The following is an 18,143-nucleotide window of genomic DNA, read 5'->3' as shown; positions in this document are numbered from 1 at the left end:
AGCTGTTGCAGGGTGGCGACTGGCACGTGATGCTGAATAATCTTACCGGCCGCGGACTAGTCAGGAGAGAGCAAACAGGACAAACAAGTCATCAGCCATGTGACTTTTGTTTTGGCATCGCGGTTGGCTGTTGCGTTCCTCAGCCTGTGATTCTCTTGACCGGATTGACGGCCAGTAACCTTATTTGGTTCCATTGTTTGGCTGCACCTTGAGACTTGAGTAGACTGCTAATCTATACGTGGTGGAATGTTGTCATCATTGTTATGAATCGGCCCTTCATTCTTGTTATGTATCAGATCGATTGATGGTTTATCCCCCAGTAGAACTAGTCCATTGTACTATTGCAGACGCTTTTGCCCCCAGTTGGCCCGGTCTCAGCGGCCTGCCTAACTTCTCGGCTCTGGCGCTCGTCTTCTGCTCCCCGTCGCGCTCTCCCTTCCTTTCCTCTTCGTCCCCCCGCCCAACGAGCGTTCTCGTCTCGTTGTCCAACTGGCATTACTTACTACTACTACTTCCTATACTCGTTCTCTTATTAGTTCCTTTCTCTTTTCTTTCCCTTCCTTCCTTCCTATCACTTGTCTTGTTTGACGCTTCTTCACTTTAATCCCTTCACTTCATCTTCCCATTCGTGTCTTTCCTTTGTCATTTCTTCTTCTACTTACGAAAACCCTCTGATTAAACCTAATTGACGCTGCTGCATGGCGTAGCTGACTTCTGTATTTCTGTTTCCTACTGTTTTGTTTCCTAATCGCCACAGCTGCAGCTTAGCTAGCACCCGAGAACTGAGCGTCTTGTCCCCTCCCGTGGTTGGCCCGCATCTCGGTCGCACGCACTCCCACGGTTACCCTACGACTCCTCCACAACGCGTTTGTTGTCGTCCTTGGGCTGCTCCCGAGCCAGTTTTCAGTCCATCCTTGCATTTCACCACCCGGCTTCAGCGAAGCAACATCGGGTTCCCCTACTTGTTGTTTCGACATTGGAAGTTGCTCGATCTTTTGCGCTGCGCTTGCCTAGATTGACGATCGATACGGCCACCCTAGCGGATTACTCACCGACCGACAGCGGTACCATCGCAGACTCCCACCACCGCCTTTCCCCTCATCCAGGTTCGGAAATCATCGTGAATCCCGAGTCGCTGGTCGGCGCACGTTAGGACTGTATCCGAAGAGGGCCGAAATCCTCAACCGCGAAGGATCGAACGCGAAGTCGAATGATGACTGCGGCTTGAGGCGGAATCAAAGAACGAGCGAGGCGACGAGTTTAGGACCCAGCTACAGGTAAATCGTGGTTTTCAGGAACCGCGACTATTTGCAGACCTAAATCATTGTACTATGGAGGATTCTGGACGAGAAAGCGCTTCGATGATGTCCATGATGGATGACCCTTTTGTCACCAGCCCGGAAGGGGCGCGGATCCCCCAGTCGACGAACCAGTATTCCCCTTTCGATGCGCAACTGTTCAACTTGGATGCAGCCACTCCTGCGCAAGCGAAACGGGCACTCGAGGCCCATTTAGCGGAAACCGAGCGCCGACTAGAAGAAGCGTCGAAGCTGGGAACTGCGCTCGTCGAGCAACGGAAGGACCTGGAGGATAGGCTCAGAGATGTGGAACAACAGCAGGAGGAGGGCCAGATTGGAGAGGATCTCCGCCGGAAACTGGCCGATCTGGAGCGCGAGTACAATGAAATAGGCCAAGAGACCGCGCGAGCATTCCTTGCACCAAAGCGCCATGTTAGTGGAGATGATGGGCACTTAGGCACACCCTCTCTGGACCAGAAGGTTTGCTTTCTCTGCGCCGAGTAATCCACGCCGTTGGATTCCACTGCTAACCATGGAGCTCTAGTCGCCGTTAAGCTCAGCACTATTCGCCGGCCAAGCTACCAACTCTCCGAGCAAAGTGAGCGTCCCATCGCGTAAATCGCGGAACCAGTCGAACCGCGTTCACGATATCGAGTTTGCCACCGAGATATCGACATCTTTGCTTGCACAAGTGCGCCAACTGCAGTCAATGCTCGCCGAACGTGAAGAGACACTTAAAACCGTGAATCTGGAAAAGTCGAGACTGGAGCTGGAGGCTGAAGGATATGCACAGCGGATCCGCGCTCTGGACGAGAGCGAGGAACGTTACAAGGATGAGAATTGGGCATTGGAAACCAAGATTCATGAGCTCACCGCCGCCGCGAAGGATGCTACAGACCGCGAAACGAAGCTTAACAGCAGCTTGGGGGCAGCAAATGTGGAGAAAAGCGCCATTGAGCGAGAGTTGGAGGACCTGAAACAAGCAAACGCGAAGCTCGTCGAGGACCACACGGCAACCCAGAAGGCAAATGATGCTGAAATCAACCTTTTGCGCAGGAATCTGACTGCGGGGGATGCGGAGAAGCTGGCGCTTCAGCGCAAGCTCGAGGACATGAACACGCAGAACCAAGAGCTCGCGAAGGCAGTGGCCATGCGATTGCGCCAGCATGAGACTGAGTCCGCACGTGAAGTTGTCCGCCTACGCGATTCCGACGATGAAGACCAAGCCACGCCGGAGAACTCCCCGCCACCTTCGCCGAGCAAATTCACACCTCGCCATAATCATCTCGAGACCGAGACCTTGCGAAGCTCGCTTGGCCATGCTCATAGGATGATCCAAAACCTGCGAAGTACAGTTCACCGTGAGAAGACCGAGAAAATTGAACTCAAGCGTATGCTCCAAGAGGCTCGAGATGAGGTCGAGCAGCGCCGCCGTGACTCAGTTGCTGCAAACGGACCCACAAACAAGCGGCAAAAGACGAAGGCTGACACGCGCAAGCCTGCACGTCCGGACCTGCTGGGTGCTGGCAGAAAGAAGGCCGAGGTCGAGATCCATGATTCGGATTGGGAATCCAATGCTGGCGACATAAGCCCGACGTCCCACAAAGCGTCCATCAACTCTCGGGCTTATCCTGGAGACCAGTCAACTGATGACCGTAGTGATGCGTACCAGACTGCCACAGAGAACGATGATCCGTTCGAGACCGCCAATGAACGGGAGACAACGACCGAAAGTGAAGCCTTCCAGACCGGCGTGGAGAGCATGGCTGGCGAGAGCACTGATAGCGATGAGCTCACTGAGACTGAAGATCGTATCAACAGGACTCCCCGCGAACGTGTCTCGTCATTGACTCTGGCCAAGGCTCGTGACCGAACATCTTACTATAGCACAGCCTCTACCTCTGCTGATGAGGATGAGAATACAGACCCTGGAACACCATCAGTTAGCCAGTTCTCTACTCCCCGCTACCGCCTGCGGAAGAAGAAGAGCGTTCTGCGCAAGATCCGTCCTTCTGGCGAGGCACCGATGGCCTTTAATAGCCGACCCTCAAGTGCAAGAGAATCCCCATCGACAAGCTTCACACGAGAGACATCCGCGGCCCCAGAAGGCCAAAGTCTCTTTGCTGAACTCGCTGAGATTGATGGTGATGAAGATGACTTCGGTCCGCCAATGCAGTTCGAGGCAGTGTCGCCCTCCACCCCGCGCATGCTTCCCGGCTTCGATTCAAGGAGACCGTCTGCAGTTTCAATAGAGTCTCCGCCGAAGCCGGCTATGGTCGATTCTGGCGTCATGACAGATCCTTGGGAACCCACTCCTTTCCTCGTTTCCCAGACGGATGACGACTCTGTCAACAGCGCTCCCGTTACGCCCACAAAGCCAACAATGTCCGATGCCGGTACAGCCATGGACATGTCGGCTTCACCCGAGTTCGTTAGCTCATCGACTCAGTGGACACCTATGAAGTCTGATGCGGACCTTAATGGGGATCGTGTCTTGAATGTGCCTACGCCGCCGAAGATGGCATGGGACGGGCAGATTCTGGACGGGCAGCGGGAAGTTAACGTACCTGACACTCCTACCACACAAATGGAGCTGGACGTTTCTCCTATCTCGTCTGAAGAGACCGAGCCAGTGGCGCCCACTTTCCCGGAGCTGAGCACAGCGTTCTATGCGGGAAGTGCGACAGAACCCATTGCTGCCAGTGTTCCCGTTCCTGAAGTAGCCTTGTCGTCAATCTCGTCGCAGTCAAGTGAACCAGTGTCGCCCATCGTTCCTGCTCTCACTCCTCGCGAGTTAGCCTTGTCCTCGATTTCCTCGCAATCCAGTGAACCGGTGTCGCCTGTCATTCCTGCTCTTCCTCCGCCCGAGGTAGCCTTGTCCTCCATCTCATCACAATCTAGTGAACCGGTGTCGCCCGTCATTCCTGCTCTACCCGAGCCCACACCGATATACGTGCCGGAGATGGCATTCTCACAAATAATTGTGCAAGATACGCTCCCTGTCCTCGCCAGCTTACCCGAGCCTGCTTCGGAACGAGTGCTGTCCTTCACCGAACAAGGAACGAGTACGGATATTGCAGAATTCTCAGTTTCTGGTATTTCCTCACAACAGACTGAGCCAGTTGAGCCTATCTACGAGCCGAAGGAAGACGTGGCTATCGTGAATGATGTTCCTGAGCGGGTGCTTTCCTTTACCGAGCAAGGAACTAGTACAGAGGAAGCTGAGATTTCATTTTCGATCATTTCGTCCGTTGAAACGGAGCCCATTGAGGCAGTATATGAGCCTAAGGAAGAGGTTGCTATCGTGGAGGACTTTGCCCCTGAACAGGTGCCGTCATTTGCCGAACAAGGAACAAGTACAGACGTCGCCAAGATTTCATTTTCGGCTATTTCTTCTGTCGAAACTGAGCCCATTGAACCGGTTCATGAGCCTAAAGAAGAGGTTGCCATCGTGGACGAGGTTGTTCCCGAACCAGCCCATCCTGTGCTGAGCATCTCACTCACCCCTCCGGCGTACACCGAACCAATCGCGCCAGAGGTTCAAGAAATCGCCGTTCCACCGGCACCGCAGTTGGCGCTGTCTACGGTCAGCTCAGTCGAAACACCCCCTGTCGAGTACACACCAGACGTACTTGTCCTACCTACGCCACCAGCACTCGACGAAAACACTCCACTCAGCGGAATGGCCAGCTCTGCTAAAGCAATGAAGAGTGCCCCACCGCTTGTTGTCGTGGACGAGAACACGGGCAAAGTTACTGCTGATGAGACGGTTACTCAACAGACTAGTGCGACGAGGCCTTTGGGTACGATTTCTGGAAATGCGGCTCCACGTCGCGCAAGGGCGTGCTCGTCCAACCAGGCCGACCAGGGTGCTCAGACCATTTTGTCAGCCAAGCAAATCGACCAGCTCCTTATTGACCGCGCTTCTTCCAGACCACTTTCCCCTCCTGATAGCGACAAAGCTAAGGAAATGAGCAACTCACCTTTTGCTACGCCCAAGGCGCGATCGCGTCCCGTCCCCCAGGCTTCCAATGGCTCCCTCCAGAAGAGGCCAGGAAGTGCCGCAAGCCAAGCGTCAAGTGTGCAAATTCACCCCCCCTTGCCTGCTGATCACAAGGAAGCCATCATGGCCGCGGAAAAGAAATCCATCGATCAACGCCCGTCTTCTGCTGGTTTGATGGGCCCCCCACTTGCTCCTGCCTCCGCATTAAGGGCCAACTCGGCCAACTCGGCGCAACGCCCCCGAACGCCGAATGGATCGGCAGTTCAGGTTGGCTCTGCACAGACAATTACATCAAAGGCCAGCATGAGACGCGACAGCCAGATGTCACGACGATCCTCGGTGTCTTCCTTCGCGTCCGAACTGGAGGAGCGCTTCAACATGCAACCCACCCCGGCTTTTGCCCCACAGGGCTACGCTGTTGGGACCGACCCTCGGATGATTCAAGCCATCACTCAAACGATGATTGGTGAATTCCTCTGGAAGTACACTCGCAGAGCCGTTTCTGGGGACATTTCCAACACCAGGCACCGCCGATACTTCTGGGTCCACCCGTACACGCGAACACTATACTGGAGCGAACACGATCCGCAGTCTGCTAGCAAGAGCGAGGGTCGAACAAAGAGTGTTTCGATTGAAGCAGTAAGGGTGGTGGCTGACGACAACCCATACCCACCAGGACTTCACTGCAAGAGCTTGGAAGTCGTTAGTCCTGGTCGCCGGATCAGGTTTACCGCCACTACAAGCCAACGACACGAGACATGGTTCAATGCACTTTCATACCTCCTGGTACGGAACGGTCCGGAGGATGAAGAGGCAGAAAATGGTGTTACTCTCGAGGATATTGATGAGTTCAACCCCGGATTCCGCTCTCGTTCCCGCCAAACCGCGCGCATGTCGGTCTCCTCATCGCAAAGCCGCGGCGCGGGGCGCTTGCCAAAGCAACGTTCAGGCTCAGCCATGTCGTTACGACCCAGTATGACACCCGGCCGTGCATCGCCGTATCCTCCATCGCACTACTCAGACCAGGCAAGGCAGACGTCGACGTCCCGGTTGAGTACCATCTTTAACTCGACGATCAAGGGTTCCTTTGGACGAAAAAGCCCGTACGCGGCGTCCAGCCTGAACGAAGGTAGCATCCATGACCATGGTAGTGTGGAGGACCTTCGGCACATGATGGACAGGGGCGACGATGCGGACCGGCTCGAGAATGTTCGTGCCTGCTGTGATGGCAAGCACGACGTCAGCTCGCTGTCAAGGACGAGCCGCTACAGCCCTCGCGCCAACCGGATCCACTCGCATCACTAACCATGGAGTTTGATTGCGTTGTCAAAAGTCTTGTCATTAGCGGTGTCGCACTTTTACCCTCTACTTCCCATTCGCGGCAAGTAACTGCTCATCTTTTCGGCTCAACGGTCATCATTTCTTTGCTGGACGGTCATCCCAGCAAGTGAGCGTCATTTCCAGCCTGCATATTGATTCATTCATGGCCTTGCTTCTACATTTGCATTTTCTGCCACTTGATGTTTATTTCCTTCTATCCATACTATCACTATTATGCATGAACCCTCGGTTGATTTCCTTTGTTAATACACACAGTCCTCGTGACCCATGTGGCCACTCATTCGTTACGGCCCGTCTGAATCTCCTCTTACCAACATAAGCGCACAGGGCGCCTTGTACTTTGACCTTTGATCTTTGACCTTGGTATTGGTTTCCATCTCCGATGACAGCGCTGCTTATTGTGGTTGTAATACAGGCTTTGTTGGTTGTCTGGATGCCGTCTCTTTTGCTGTACCGAAATTGATATACAGGCAGGTCATGATCAAAATGTCTTGGACTCAACTGCTGAGCTGTAGTTCTAAAAACTGTCATCTTAAAATGTTGTACAGAGTAGGCTCCCACCGGCCAGAGCTTGGAGAGATTAGTCAGACCCACATTGGCCTGCAACTATAAAGTCGGAAGTCCGTCAACCCACACCTTTCTCCATTCTTACTCCTCACATATCGACTCTTCCGAGATGGCGAGGGACGATCTCACGACCCGGCAATGGCTCGATGCCCTCGCGGAGCCGGCCCAGATCCTGACATGGGCCATGTCTTGTATGCCTCCACTCACTGTCCATAAAACCCTCAAGCTGCTCTATCTTCATTCACGGCCCAGATAATACATACACGATATTTGCGTCCAGCCCAGCTAACAAGAAAACAGACTACATCGAGGCCAACATCAAAGCAATCCTCAGCGGCCGCCTCCTAGCACCCCTCCTAAACGCCCACCAACTCCGCGACGAAGCCTTCGGCAAGTTCTGGGTTGCATTCAGCTGTAATTCCCCTCCACCATCTTACCCAGACTAGAGCTAACCAGTAACCCAGCAAACCGCGAAGAGCCACCACCGAGTGAACAACTCTCGCCCGAGGAGTCCGCATCAACAGGCTCAATCTCAGCCCCCAAGGCAGAAGAAGAAAAGCCTCAAGAGAAAGCAGTCGTGTCCTCAGACCTAATCCCCCCCATCATCTCACAAGCCACAGGCGTCGTGCTCGACGTCGGCCCCGGCACAGGAACGCAGATGCCCCTCCTCGCGCAGATCCCGGCGTCCAACATCAAGGCCTTCTACGGCGCGGAACCGTGTCTCGGTCTGCATGCTGAACTGCGCCGCCGCGCCGCGGCACATGGGCTTGCCGAGACGTACAAGGTCCTGCCGTGTAGCGTTGAGCAGAGCAGTTTGGAGCCGGAGCTTGAAAAGGCGGGGCTCCTTGCATCCCCGGACGTAAACGGCGCGGTTGGAAAACGTGAGGATGGCGTGTTCGACAGCATCATCACAATCCGTGTCTTGTGCTCCGTGCCGGACCCGCAGAAGACGATTGCTTATCTCTACTCGCTGCTTAAACCCGGGGGGAAATTGCTCCTTGTCGAGCACGTTGTTAATCCGTGGACGACGCGCAAGGGGTCCCTTGTTGCGAGGGTTCTGCAGGGTGTGTACCACCTTTTTGGGTGGCGGTGGGTTATGGGGGATTGTTGTCTTAATCGGGACACGGAGGGGATGGTTAGAGCGGTTGCGGAAGTGGATGGTGGGTGGGAGAGTGTTGAGGTGGATAGGTGGTTTGAGAAGACTCCTATGGTTTATGTTGCGGGGGTTTTTGTTAAGAGGGGGTAGTCCCTTCAGATTTTCTTTTTTCTTTTTGGTTTAGAGGGGTGATTATGGGTCGTCGAGAGAGTTTTTTTGAGTGGTGTGTTTATGAATTGTGAATTATGGAATGTATTTGGGTCTGCGTCATTAACTGTCATATGGTCATGATCTCTATACAGATGGTGGGCACAGGAGAGTATGCATGTCCGCCAGCAGAATCATGCTCATATCGGTAAATACGTTAACCTAACGGCTTCGGCCGACCCGGTGGCCAAAAGTCAAACAAATCAAGTGCTTCCGAAGTCCACGGGCCCAGCTCATGTTCATCGGTTTGTTCCGTAACTGGAATCATCGGGCTTGGGGCGGTTAAGGGCCGAGTGGGAAGTCTGTTGATGGTCGTCAGGTCTGAGTATGATTTGCGAAGGCCCGAGGAGCGGGGTTTCGGGGCGATTCCAGCTGGTTGGACTTGTTGGTTTGTTGGAAGGGTTCTGGATGGTCGAAGGATGGCAGGGTTTGAGACTTGCGGCTTTTGAGGAGGTCCACCCGAAGAAGGCGGTTTGATGATAGGGGAGATCGAGTCATTTTTGGTACCATCAATGCGCAAATTGGTCGTAGATGGAGGGCCTGGATCAGTCTTAACCGGGATCGCCTGATTTGATACGACCGGCCGAGGATCCGGAATGTCGTCGTCATCATCAAGAACAATAACCGGACCGGACGATTTATGATTGATTGTTGGTTGATGTCTATAACAGTCAGTCGCGGAAATTGACCTGTAGTGTAGTACATACTGACTGGGATATTGATCGAGAAAGCTGCTTTCGCGGCAGAGACCTCTGGACAGGAACTGTCGGCTCTTGGTACATCAGCTTCTTGCGCGGTTTGCTGACAGCTAGTCGAAGCGTGTTGACAGATGGCTCGGGGCCAGAATTGACGGGTTTCGGGTCCTGTGGACCCGACTGCGGAGTACGACGATCGGCGGCTGGTCGAGAGGGTTTCCCGGCGGTAGATGAACGGTTCGGTAAGGTTGGGTTAGGTAAAGGTGTCGTGGCCTGTTGGTTTGAAGGAGGCCCGGGGCGAGTCTCTGCGATTGGACCTTGACGTCTGGGGGGCGGTTGAGGTGGCTCGGCGGCGGTATATGAAAGATTTGATAAAGGTGGGTTGGGCAAGGGCGCCGTGACCTGTTGGTTTGAAGGTTGCCCCGGACGAGTCTCTGCGATTGGACCTTGTCGTCTGGGGGGTGAGTCGGACAAGTCGACGATCTCCGCTGGCCGACTGATACGCTCTGGAGACGTACGTTGACGCTTCACAGGTCGTTCATGTAGTTGGGGCGTACTGGCTTGTCTCTGCGCGTTGCGTTGTTCGTAGGGAGAACGTAGTTGTGGAGCTGATGTCCTCCTAATACCGAGTAGGTCGTTCAATGAACGCGGAGCCTGCTGGGAGACCAATGGCCGCGGAGTGGAGCGGACGGAAGACGGAGCAGCATCATTTGGGCGCGACGGGGATGGCTGGCTTTTGTTCTGATATAGCGAGGAGATATCCGTTTCCGTCTTCTCCAGTGGCTCGCATACTTGTATCAACACACCCTTGTCCAGTTCCAATTCATCACCGTCCTGGATTCCCTCCGGTGCCCGCCAATGAAGATCTCCGACGAAATATCCCGTATTATCGTAAACCATGACCCGCTTGTTGAAGGTGTGATATCGGAGAAAGCCATCCTGCCATCGCTTCGCTTTCCGTCGCAAGTCGTGCGTGAAGAGGCACCTGAACTTCACCACGGGCGCCGTGCCTTGGGTTGCGGGGACGTTCAGGTTGGGGGAGCGCGCGGTTGCTGCGGACGACGGAGAGACAGACATGCTGGAGGAATCGGAAGCCAAGGCTGGCGAGTAGTGGTTAGCCGTGGGAGAAGCATCTGGTCGGTGTAGCGAGGTGCTGATGAAGTTGGGAAAGGACGATAAAAAGATGCGGAGAACAGTCGATTCTCAGGCACCAAGGCCACGGCTGCTAGGCACCAAGGCATAAATCGAGGCCACAAGGCTGAGGCTGAGAACGGCCAGAACTATCTCAAAGTCGATTCTAATTTGACAATTTATTCCGGTTCTGACCTATAAAGAGAAGGTCAAGGCTGCCATGACCTAGGAACTCCGCTAGAATCATGCCGAATGAATCATGGCACGCCCGTTGAGCTTCGAGCGTATGGCGCTGGCAGGCAGCAGCTGCCACCAAATACCGATCTGCCTGCGGGACAAAAATAGGGACCGTGGCGGAGGCCCAGAACCCACTGAAGCTGCAGTTGAAGTCGCAAAAGTGCTGTTGGCTGCGTCATCCTATGAGCGTGCAACTCGTCGCCATGAGGCCGTTCTTTCCCCTCCTTCCCACCACTACGCCTCTCCCTTGACTCCTTGACCACAATTCTTTGCCTGCTGCCTCTCCCCGTCTCATCTCCCCACTGCCACCACCATGCAGTCCGTCCAGCGACAATTCGGCAAGTTCATGAAACGGTCGGCCGACGACAGCCAGGTGGCCATTCTGCTGAAGGAATTCGACCAGGTGGACAAATTGCTGGATAAGGTACGCTGAGCTGGAAGGAACCACGGATCCGCCCATTGGCATGCAATCGAGAATCGGCTAACGGTTGCGGCCTACAATTAGATTGTCGACTCGACCAAAGCATGGCGCGATGGCTGGTCCTCGCTCCTGACCCATCAGGACCGAATGCTCGTCGAGTTCGAGGCTCTCTATGGCCCCATCATCGGTTCCGCTGAGCCTACCTCCCATACCCCGGTCCCAACCCCAGAGGCCACGCTGGCGAGGACAACAAAGCTGAAATCAGAATATGAGGATTTGTCGAAGGATATTCTACGCGATCTGGCCGCCATTGACCAGCGGATGATCGGCCCCGCCTCACAAGCTAAAGAGTGTTTGGTTCCGTTCAAGAGAGCTATAAAAAAGAGAGACGATCGCAAGGTTCGCCAGCCCTACGACTTGGGTTACTGCGACTGGGCAGCTGACAGCCACAGTTGGACTACGAACGCCACCATGGCCGCGTCGAGAACTACTCAAGAAGAGCCAAGCGATCAGAGCGCGAGAATGCATCCTTAGTCAAGGCAGAGGAGGATTTAGCCCGAGCGACAGAGGTACGCGCAGTACAAGGCAATTCGTCACTGTTCTAACATCCCCAGGATTACCAAGCCGCAGACGAACATCTGCGCCAACACCTCCCCCCATTAATAACCGCCGTATTCTCCCTGCTACCCCGCTTATTGTCGGCGCAGATCGAGATCCAAAACAACATACTCGCAAATTACTATACCGTAATATACGGCTACTGCGAGCAGCAGCAGTACCCTTCCAACCCGCCCCAACCACTGGACCAGACCGTCGCGCAATGGGAACAAGCCTGCCACCCTGTACAACAGCAGGTCGAAACCTTCGCCTGTCTCGCCAATGGAAAGGCCGCCCGCTCGAATTCCCAACCCTCAAATGACCGCCGTCCCAGCAATCCGCTCAACGCTCTCAACCGCTTTCGCAGCACCCACAGTATTCCTACCCAGCAGGCTCAATCGGATCATGACGGCATTCCCAAGCCGTCCCTGGGCGCTCGATCGAAATCGACACCCTACGCGCCGTCCACTCATAGCGCGCCCTCGCTGTGCAAAGATACATCCCCGCCTCCATATCTGAGCGACGCGCACGCCTCATCATACTCGAGTGCTCCCTCACCACCAATCCCCCTAGCAAGCAAACCCTCACTGTCAGCACTAGCCGGCAAGAAGAAGCCCCCGCCTCCACCACCCAAGCCGCGGAGCGCCTCCTCAGGCATGTCTTTCGTGACCGCCCTCTACGATTTCGGCGGCCAGGGAGCAGGGGACCTGGTCTTCAGGGAGGGTGACCGGATCCGTGTGCTGAAGAGGACGGATAGTACGGATGATTGGTGGGAGGGCGAGCTTCATGGTGTCAAGGGGAGTTTTCCAGCGAACTATGTGGAGTGAGTGCGTATTCTTCTGACTGGTAGGGCTGTTATGGTTATTCTTATCGGGTGTTGCATGGCGTTTTATAAGCTTGAAAGCATCGCTGGGCGTGTGTGAAGCGTATTCTATTACTCTCTTCGGCATGGGAAAGACATCCTTACTAAAAACACTGACAATAGTGGCTTCTGAAGATACATATCCTTGTTTGATGCCGGGCTAAACTACTAATTAGAGCGATAATACAAGATTTGCCCAAAGAATGACCCTAGAAGAAAACGAGGATAGAAATGCGGTTCCAACAGAATCAAACAAGAAGCTGACATCCCTCAACACGTTTACAGAAACGCCGGCTCGGAAGTTCCCTCGTCGGAATCGAGCCCCATCTGACGGCGCCGGCTATTCAAAAATATCTCTACCATGCGCTTACTTGACATCGGCGACTGGAGACCACCCGCTTGATCGTACATGCCCTGCTCCAGTCTCGCATTCTCGTTGGTGGCTCGCCGGTTCTCGCGGATGAAGCGAGCGGATCGTCTATGAAGCTGTCTTGCATCTTGGGCGCCGGGCGACCACTTGGTAGGGTACTGTGCATATTTGCCGCCGGTAATCACTGGTGAGACTTCCGCCGCAGATCGTTTGGGAGTAGGTGACTCGGTCACTCGGGGCTGGTTACTCGACCTCGACAACATGGGTGACACTCCAATGTTGGTTTTGCCGACTGGGGTACATTTCAGGAAGCGATCATGGCCTCCAGAGTCCTGGAAGACGTCGTCGGCTAGCAAAGGTGGTATAGAAGGAGTGGGAACGTTGGACGAGGGTGAGCGAGCCTTTACCACTGTGCGCAAGCTTGAGGACCGACTAAAAGGGCGGGAGAAGTTGCTGCTTGTCGACAATTTTCGACTCGCTTCTTCAAGTACTTCGTCGGTTTTGACCGCGCCTCTGCTTTCAACTCGGATTCTTCGGTTGGGTACAGAGGACGTGAAGCTGGACGCATAATCGCCGCAAATGTCTGCGTTCTCACGGTAATGTCCCGTAGGTGTGGCGCTCTCGAATCTTGCCATCTGAGAGTCCATCCAATTCTGCCAGTCAGTGGCCGGTAGCGTTGGGACATCAGAACATGGAGATTCAGCAAACTTCTTGGGAGAGCTGTATGCAGTCCTTTCGGAAGCGTATATCGTCGCCACTCCCGGCTCTGCTGTGGAATCCGGCGAATCAGGAGGGGCCTTGCAGGGAGAGTGTCCGTTTGTCGATCGAGAGTAGACACTCGACGCGGACTCGACTCGTGATATGTCGTCTCCACTGGCCTTGTTATTCTCCTTATAGCCATCAGCCGTGCGAGCTGCACTGTGAGCACGCGACGCGCCATTGTTCGGCGGTTGTTCGTAAGGTGTCATGGGGCCGGCGGTTGCAGTTGCAAACGATCTCGGAGAGTTGACTGACACTTCGCTGGAAACCTGACGGACGGTGCGTTTGCTGTGGTGGGAGGTCAACGAGCCTTGTGTAGGGACTGCCCGGTGCTCCTTCACTTGACCGATGACAATATCTTCGTCTGAAGCCTGGGCATTAGCGCCTCCAATACGTTTCATAAGCGCAGAGAATAAACGATGGCTATCGACTGCCTGGTTTGGCCCATGTCGGATCGGGCCTGGAGGCAGGGGCGGCACGTCAGGACGGCCAAGGCTCCCTTGCTCAGAGACAACAGAAAGACGATGCTGAGCGCTTGCCCTTGGTGTCGTGATCGTGTTCGCTGCAGTGGAATCTGCCCAACTAGTCACCCGAGAGCGACTCGTGGCCAAGCTTGCAGAGCTCTGCATTCTCCGTACCGCGGTTGGTTGAGCGTCTGTTTGCCCCTGCATATGGCTGTCAACAGGCCCATGGCCGCTGGCGTAACCGTTCTCGTTACTGACCGCCGTCGAAGGAGACTGGGCCCAGTTACCGGAAGAAGAGGGAGACGGATGCACCTTTTCCTGTTCAGACGCGGTTCTGGAAAGGCCTAGGACCCGTTTAATACCCTTCTTAATGGTGCTTGAGAAGGCCCTGGCTTTTCCAAGAGAGTGGGAACCCTTGACATGTTCTAACGATGCCTCCGCGATTGATGTACCGTCGGAAGCGCTCGCGCCACGACATGTTTTCCTGAACGGCTTATGCCTGGTCTTTGGCATGGAAAGCGGCGCCCACGTGGAATCAGGACTGCTCATGAGGTTTTGCTGATACTGCGAGCGCGCCAACTGTATAGATACATCTTGACTTCTTGCATGCCGCAATGTGTTCTGAGGAGGATTGTCGCCTCTCAAAAAAGACATCGACCGCCTTAACGTGCGGTAAAGTTTCGGAGGATCAGAGGTCGGTCCGCGACTAGATATACTAGGGGAGTATGATTCGGGCGATGTCAGCCCGTAAGGTATATGGGAAGAACGCTGTCTGGTTGAGAACATCGAACGGGACTTTCGCAACCGGCGATAGGACGAGGGAAGCGACGCGATTCGGTCCTCCACACCACCGAACTCACTTATCGACGGTAGGGCTGCGGACCAGGACTGGTCGTTGTCCGGACTGTCAATGGATGACGAAGCTCTGTGACGAGATGGTGGATCGTCCCCAGCAGGCGAGCATCCTGGAGTGTAGGTAGACCGTTTGTATCTTCTCGGGGGAACGGCCATGCTGTGAGGGCCACCTATGCGGCCATATGAGCCCTCGGAGAGAGTGGAAGTTCTGTCAGCGGAGCGCGACATGGCCATGGCCCTGGACGCTGCAGCAGTTGCAAACAGCCGGGCAAGGTCTGGATCAAACGGTTCTGATGTGAGGGAATGGTCGTAATTGGGGCGAGCGAATCGAGTGGACTTGGACCTTCGCAAGCGGTCTTTTGCGCTCATGCTGCGAAGAAGCGAGTTCTATGATACTGGAGTAGATCTATTTCGGAAAATAGATGCGCGATAGACAGATGGAATGTGATGCAGGATGGGCTGTCTGCCGGCGTGATCGCAGTCTGATTGAAGGGGCCATGGGCTGCCAGTGAAGGCGCGAAGGCCTCGCCTTCCCAAGTCGAAGTGAACAAGACTGTGTTGTCTCTGCCGCAGTTTCCCGAAAGGGAAGTATACAGACCGGCGAGCGGCGTGATCGTCTCTGATCTTGGAGACAACACTACATTGATTGATCTTCATTTGCCAGACAAGAATCCCTGCTGCTGTACGTCCCAACCCGTGACAATCAGTCTGAGGAGGCTGTGTTTGTATGTGAGTCATCTGCCGAAGTCATAGCAGAGTCACACCAACAAACAAAGCCTCGACAGGGACAAATAAATAGGATGAGGCCCGTAAATCGAATATTAGCAATTCAAATCAAACCAACCATCAGACCTCGAAGGTCCATCATGAACCAAGCGCATCCGCCCAACCCAGTCCGACTTGACGGGCGTAAGCTGGAAGGGGGAGGCCAACTGGTCCGCATAGCAGTCGCCCTGTCCGCCCTCACAGGTCAAGCCGTTACAATCGACAATATCAGAGGCAACAGGACCGGAAAGCGAGGCCTCAAAGCCTCGCACCTGGCTGCGATCCAGACCCTCGCAGAGCTGAGCGGCAGCACGCTCGTCAAGGCCCAGGTTGGCTCATGCTCGATAGGCTTCTACCCCCCGCGCGAGCGAGAAGAAGCTCGCCAGATCAACTCTGAAATCAACATCCGCCTACCAACCCCGGGATCCGTCTTCCTGGTGTTTCAGGCGCTCTACCCGTATCTTCTGCGCTCCACTCCTACGGAGCAAATCCGCCTGAGCATCACCGGGGGCACGAACGTCTCGTCGTCGCCATCATACGACTACGTCGCCCAAGTGCTGATACCTAATTTCGCGAGGATCGGACTGCCGCCGCTCTCTGTGCGTTTGGAAAAGCGCGGTTGGGCATCAGGGCAGGGCCACTTGGGTTTGGGCAGTGTGGTTTTTGCGGTCGATACTCTGTGGAGAAGGGATGCGAATGGCGGGGCACCGGGCCACGAGATCCCTTTCCCCTCTGTTGATCTGCGGTGCCGACGGGGGAAAATCTCTAGGATCGACATTACAGTGCTTGCCCCTGATGATCAGCTCGATACCGACGCTGCGGGAGCGGGAGCCCTGGGAACCAAAGTGTCGGGATCATCGAGACGTCGCGTTCGGCAGGATGCAGCTGCTCAGCTTGGTGGAAGTGAGAAGCCGGAGTCTGTCCGGGAATTCATGGAGCGGTATGCGCATAGAGCTCTTCACAAACGGCTGAAGGAGTTACCCCGAGACATCTTTCTCCAACATTCATCTGAAGGAAGTAGTCTGCAAGATGAACACCATGGCATTCCCATCGAGACCCATACCACTGAAGCCACGCATCACCGCTCATGCATGCACGTGCTGATGGTAGCTCACACTTCAACCGGGTTCAAGCTCGGGCGCGAAGCATTATACGGCTCGCTGGGAGAGAAACCAAGAGCGAAAAAAGGACAGAACAGGCCCCGGGTGGATATGAGGGATAGAGTCAAGGGACTGGTGGATGAGTGTGTGGGAAGCTTCATACGTGAGCTTTATGACCCCTTGCTGCAAGCTCAATCAGACACCCCCGAAACCGCTCGGCATCAGCCTTGCGTGGATGAGCATATGAGAGACCAACTCGTCATATTTGAAGCACTGGCGAGAACGTCCGGTGATAAGGCTCAAGAGTGCGATGGTCGGGAAGACGAGCGATATTGGAGTCTTCACACAAAGACGGCGCAATGGGTGTGTCGAGAAATGCTTGGATCCGGCGAGTAAAGAACAGACGAAGGATAATAACCCAGCTAGCCAGACCTACAGAAAAACACAAAAGTTACAGAAGATCCAAATTCATAATCATAATCTTGAAAGCACCGTAGCAGCCTTCATGAATAGCATTCTTTTCCACCATTTAGTATCAAAGATAGGAGAGAGCATGAACATGGCAAGCAAAGGCCCGCTTCAGCTTCAGGTTGTGGTTCAGGTTCACAATGTACAGGAAAGGATATCAGGCAAAGTCAGAAAGAGGGAGGACAAAAAAGAAAAATAGAAGAAGTAAAAAAAAAAAGCAAAGCCGCCTGGACCTAGGTATGCGCGGAAATCGAGATAGCCTCCCTCCAAGTGGTATATGTAGAAACTGAAACTGAAACTCCCAGCAATGCATCAAGTCAGACAAGTCGAGTCAGAGCATCAATTAAACGCGGATAAGAAGAAGGTTGTGAGAGGGCGAAGATGAGAGAAGTGAAGAGAACGACGTTGCAAATGTGCATGTGGAAGAAAAGCGGAAAAGGGCAACGAAGCACAGCACAACACAACAACGCAGTATGCATAGCACATAGCAGCCTGCCTCCTTGACTCTGGTCCCAGCCTGTAGGACCCTTGCAATCAATCCGGTTGAAGGTTCGTCGAGGGGTCCTCCCTGTGTTGTGTGTTTCCCATCTTCGGTTTCCACTGCGCAGTCTGTTCTCGTGTGATTCTTGTGTTTTGTTTGCGTTGGCTTAGACCATCTCTCGGGTTATCTCTTTGTATTGCGAGTTCTGCAGGATTTCGGATGGTAGTGCGCGGCGGTAGTCTCGTGGTTGGGCGAAGGGTGAAGAGGAGCCTGGGCGGCGCAGTTTCAGTTGCTGGAGATATTTTGTTAGTTACTGGAGCTAGGTAGAAAAGAAAGACAAGCACATACCACGCAGTCGGGGCATTTGCCTCCGGAGATGTTCACACGGCCACGGCATCCGCGGGGGTAGTTGGCGCAGGAGAACAT

The 18,143-nt window shown here is 54.4% G+C and overlaps 7 protein-coding genes across 7 annotated transcripts; 4 read left to right on the top strand and 3 right to left on the bottom strand.

Moving 5' to 3' along the window:
• Positions 1-1,364: 1,364 nt before the first annotated feature.
• On the top strand, positions 1,365-6,606 carry DSM5745_06963 (putative nuclear migration protein (ApsA); the record flags this gene model as incomplete). The annotated part of the gene is made up of 2 exons (XM_026748979.1): positions 1,365-1,778; positions 1,843-6,606. The coding sequence occupies 2 exons, from the start codon at positions 1,365-1,367 to the stop codon at positions 6,604-6,606; spliced, it is 5,178 nt and encodes a 1,725-aa protein (XP_026602069.1).
• A 712-nt stretch (positions 6,607-7,318) lies between these two features.
• DSM5745_06962 (class I SAM-dependent methyltransferase) lies at positions 7,319-8,455 on the top strand (the record flags this gene model as incomplete). The annotated part of the gene is made up of 3 exons (XM_026748978.1): positions 7,319-7,400; positions 7,510-7,623; positions 7,674-8,455. The coding sequence occupies 3 exons, from the start codon at positions 7,319-7,321 to the stop codon at positions 8,453-8,455; spliced, it is 978 nt and encodes a 325-aa protein (XP_026602068.1).
• Positions 8,456-9,183: 728 nt separating this feature from the next.
• DSM5745_06961 (uncharacterized protein) lies at positions 9,184-10,284 on the bottom strand (the record flags this gene model as incomplete). Its single annotated transcript, XM_026748977.1, has 1 exon — positions 9,184-10,284. One exon carries the CDS (start codon positions 10,282-10,284, stop codon positions 9,184-9,186), a length of 1,101 nt encoding a protein of 366 aa, XP_026602067.1.
• Positions 10,285-10,888: 604 nt separating this feature from the next.
• On the top strand, positions 10,889-12,420 carry DSM5745_06960 (BAR and SH3 domain-containing protein; the record flags this gene model as incomplete). The annotated part of the gene is made up of 4 exons (XM_026748976.1): positions 10,889-10,999; positions 11,081-11,395; positions 11,449-11,565; positions 11,611-12,420. 4 exons carry the CDS (start codon positions 10,889-10,891, stop codon positions 12,418-12,420), a joined length of 1,353 nt encoding a protein of 450 aa, XP_026602066.1.
• Positions 12,421-12,734: 314 nt separating this feature from the next.
• DSM5745_06959 (uncharacterized protein) lies at positions 12,735-15,272 on the bottom strand (the record flags this gene model as incomplete). The annotated part of the gene is made up of 1 exon (XM_026748975.1): positions 12,735-15,272. One exon carries the CDS (start codon positions 15,270-15,272, stop codon positions 12,735-12,737), a length of 2,538 nt encoding a protein of 845 aa, XP_026602065.1.
• A 497-nt stretch (positions 15,273-15,769) lies between these two features.
• Positions 15,770-17,164, top strand: DSM5745_06958 (putative RNA 3'-terminal phosphate cyclase; the record flags this gene model as incomplete). The annotated part of the gene is made up of 1 exon (XM_026748974.1): positions 15,770-17,164. One exon carries the CDS (start codon positions 15,770-15,772, stop codon positions 17,162-17,164), a length of 1,395 nt encoding a protein of 464 aa, XP_026602064.1.
• Positions 17,165-17,883: 719 nt separating this feature from the next.
• Positions 17,884-18,143, bottom strand: DSM5745_06957 (uncharacterized protein; the record flags this gene model as incomplete). The annotated part of the gene is made up of 2 exons (XM_026748973.1): positions 17,884-18,009; positions 18,066-18,143. The coding sequence occupies 2 exons, from the start codon at positions 18,141-18,143 to the stop codon at positions 17,884-17,886; spliced, it is 204 nt and encodes a 67-aa protein (XP_026602063.1).

The sequence above is a fragment of the Aspergillus mulundensis genome, assembly GCF_003369625.1.
Source record: "Aspergillus mulundensis strain DSM 5745 chromosome Unknown scaffold_7, whole genome shotgun sequence".
Taxonomy (NCBI): Eukaryota; Fungi; Ascomycota; class Eurotiomycetes; order Eurotiales; family Aspergillaceae; genus Aspergillus; species Aspergillus mulundensis.
Note: the sequence above shows the minus strand (reverse complement) of the source record. Positions and strands in the feature narration are given on the sequence as shown.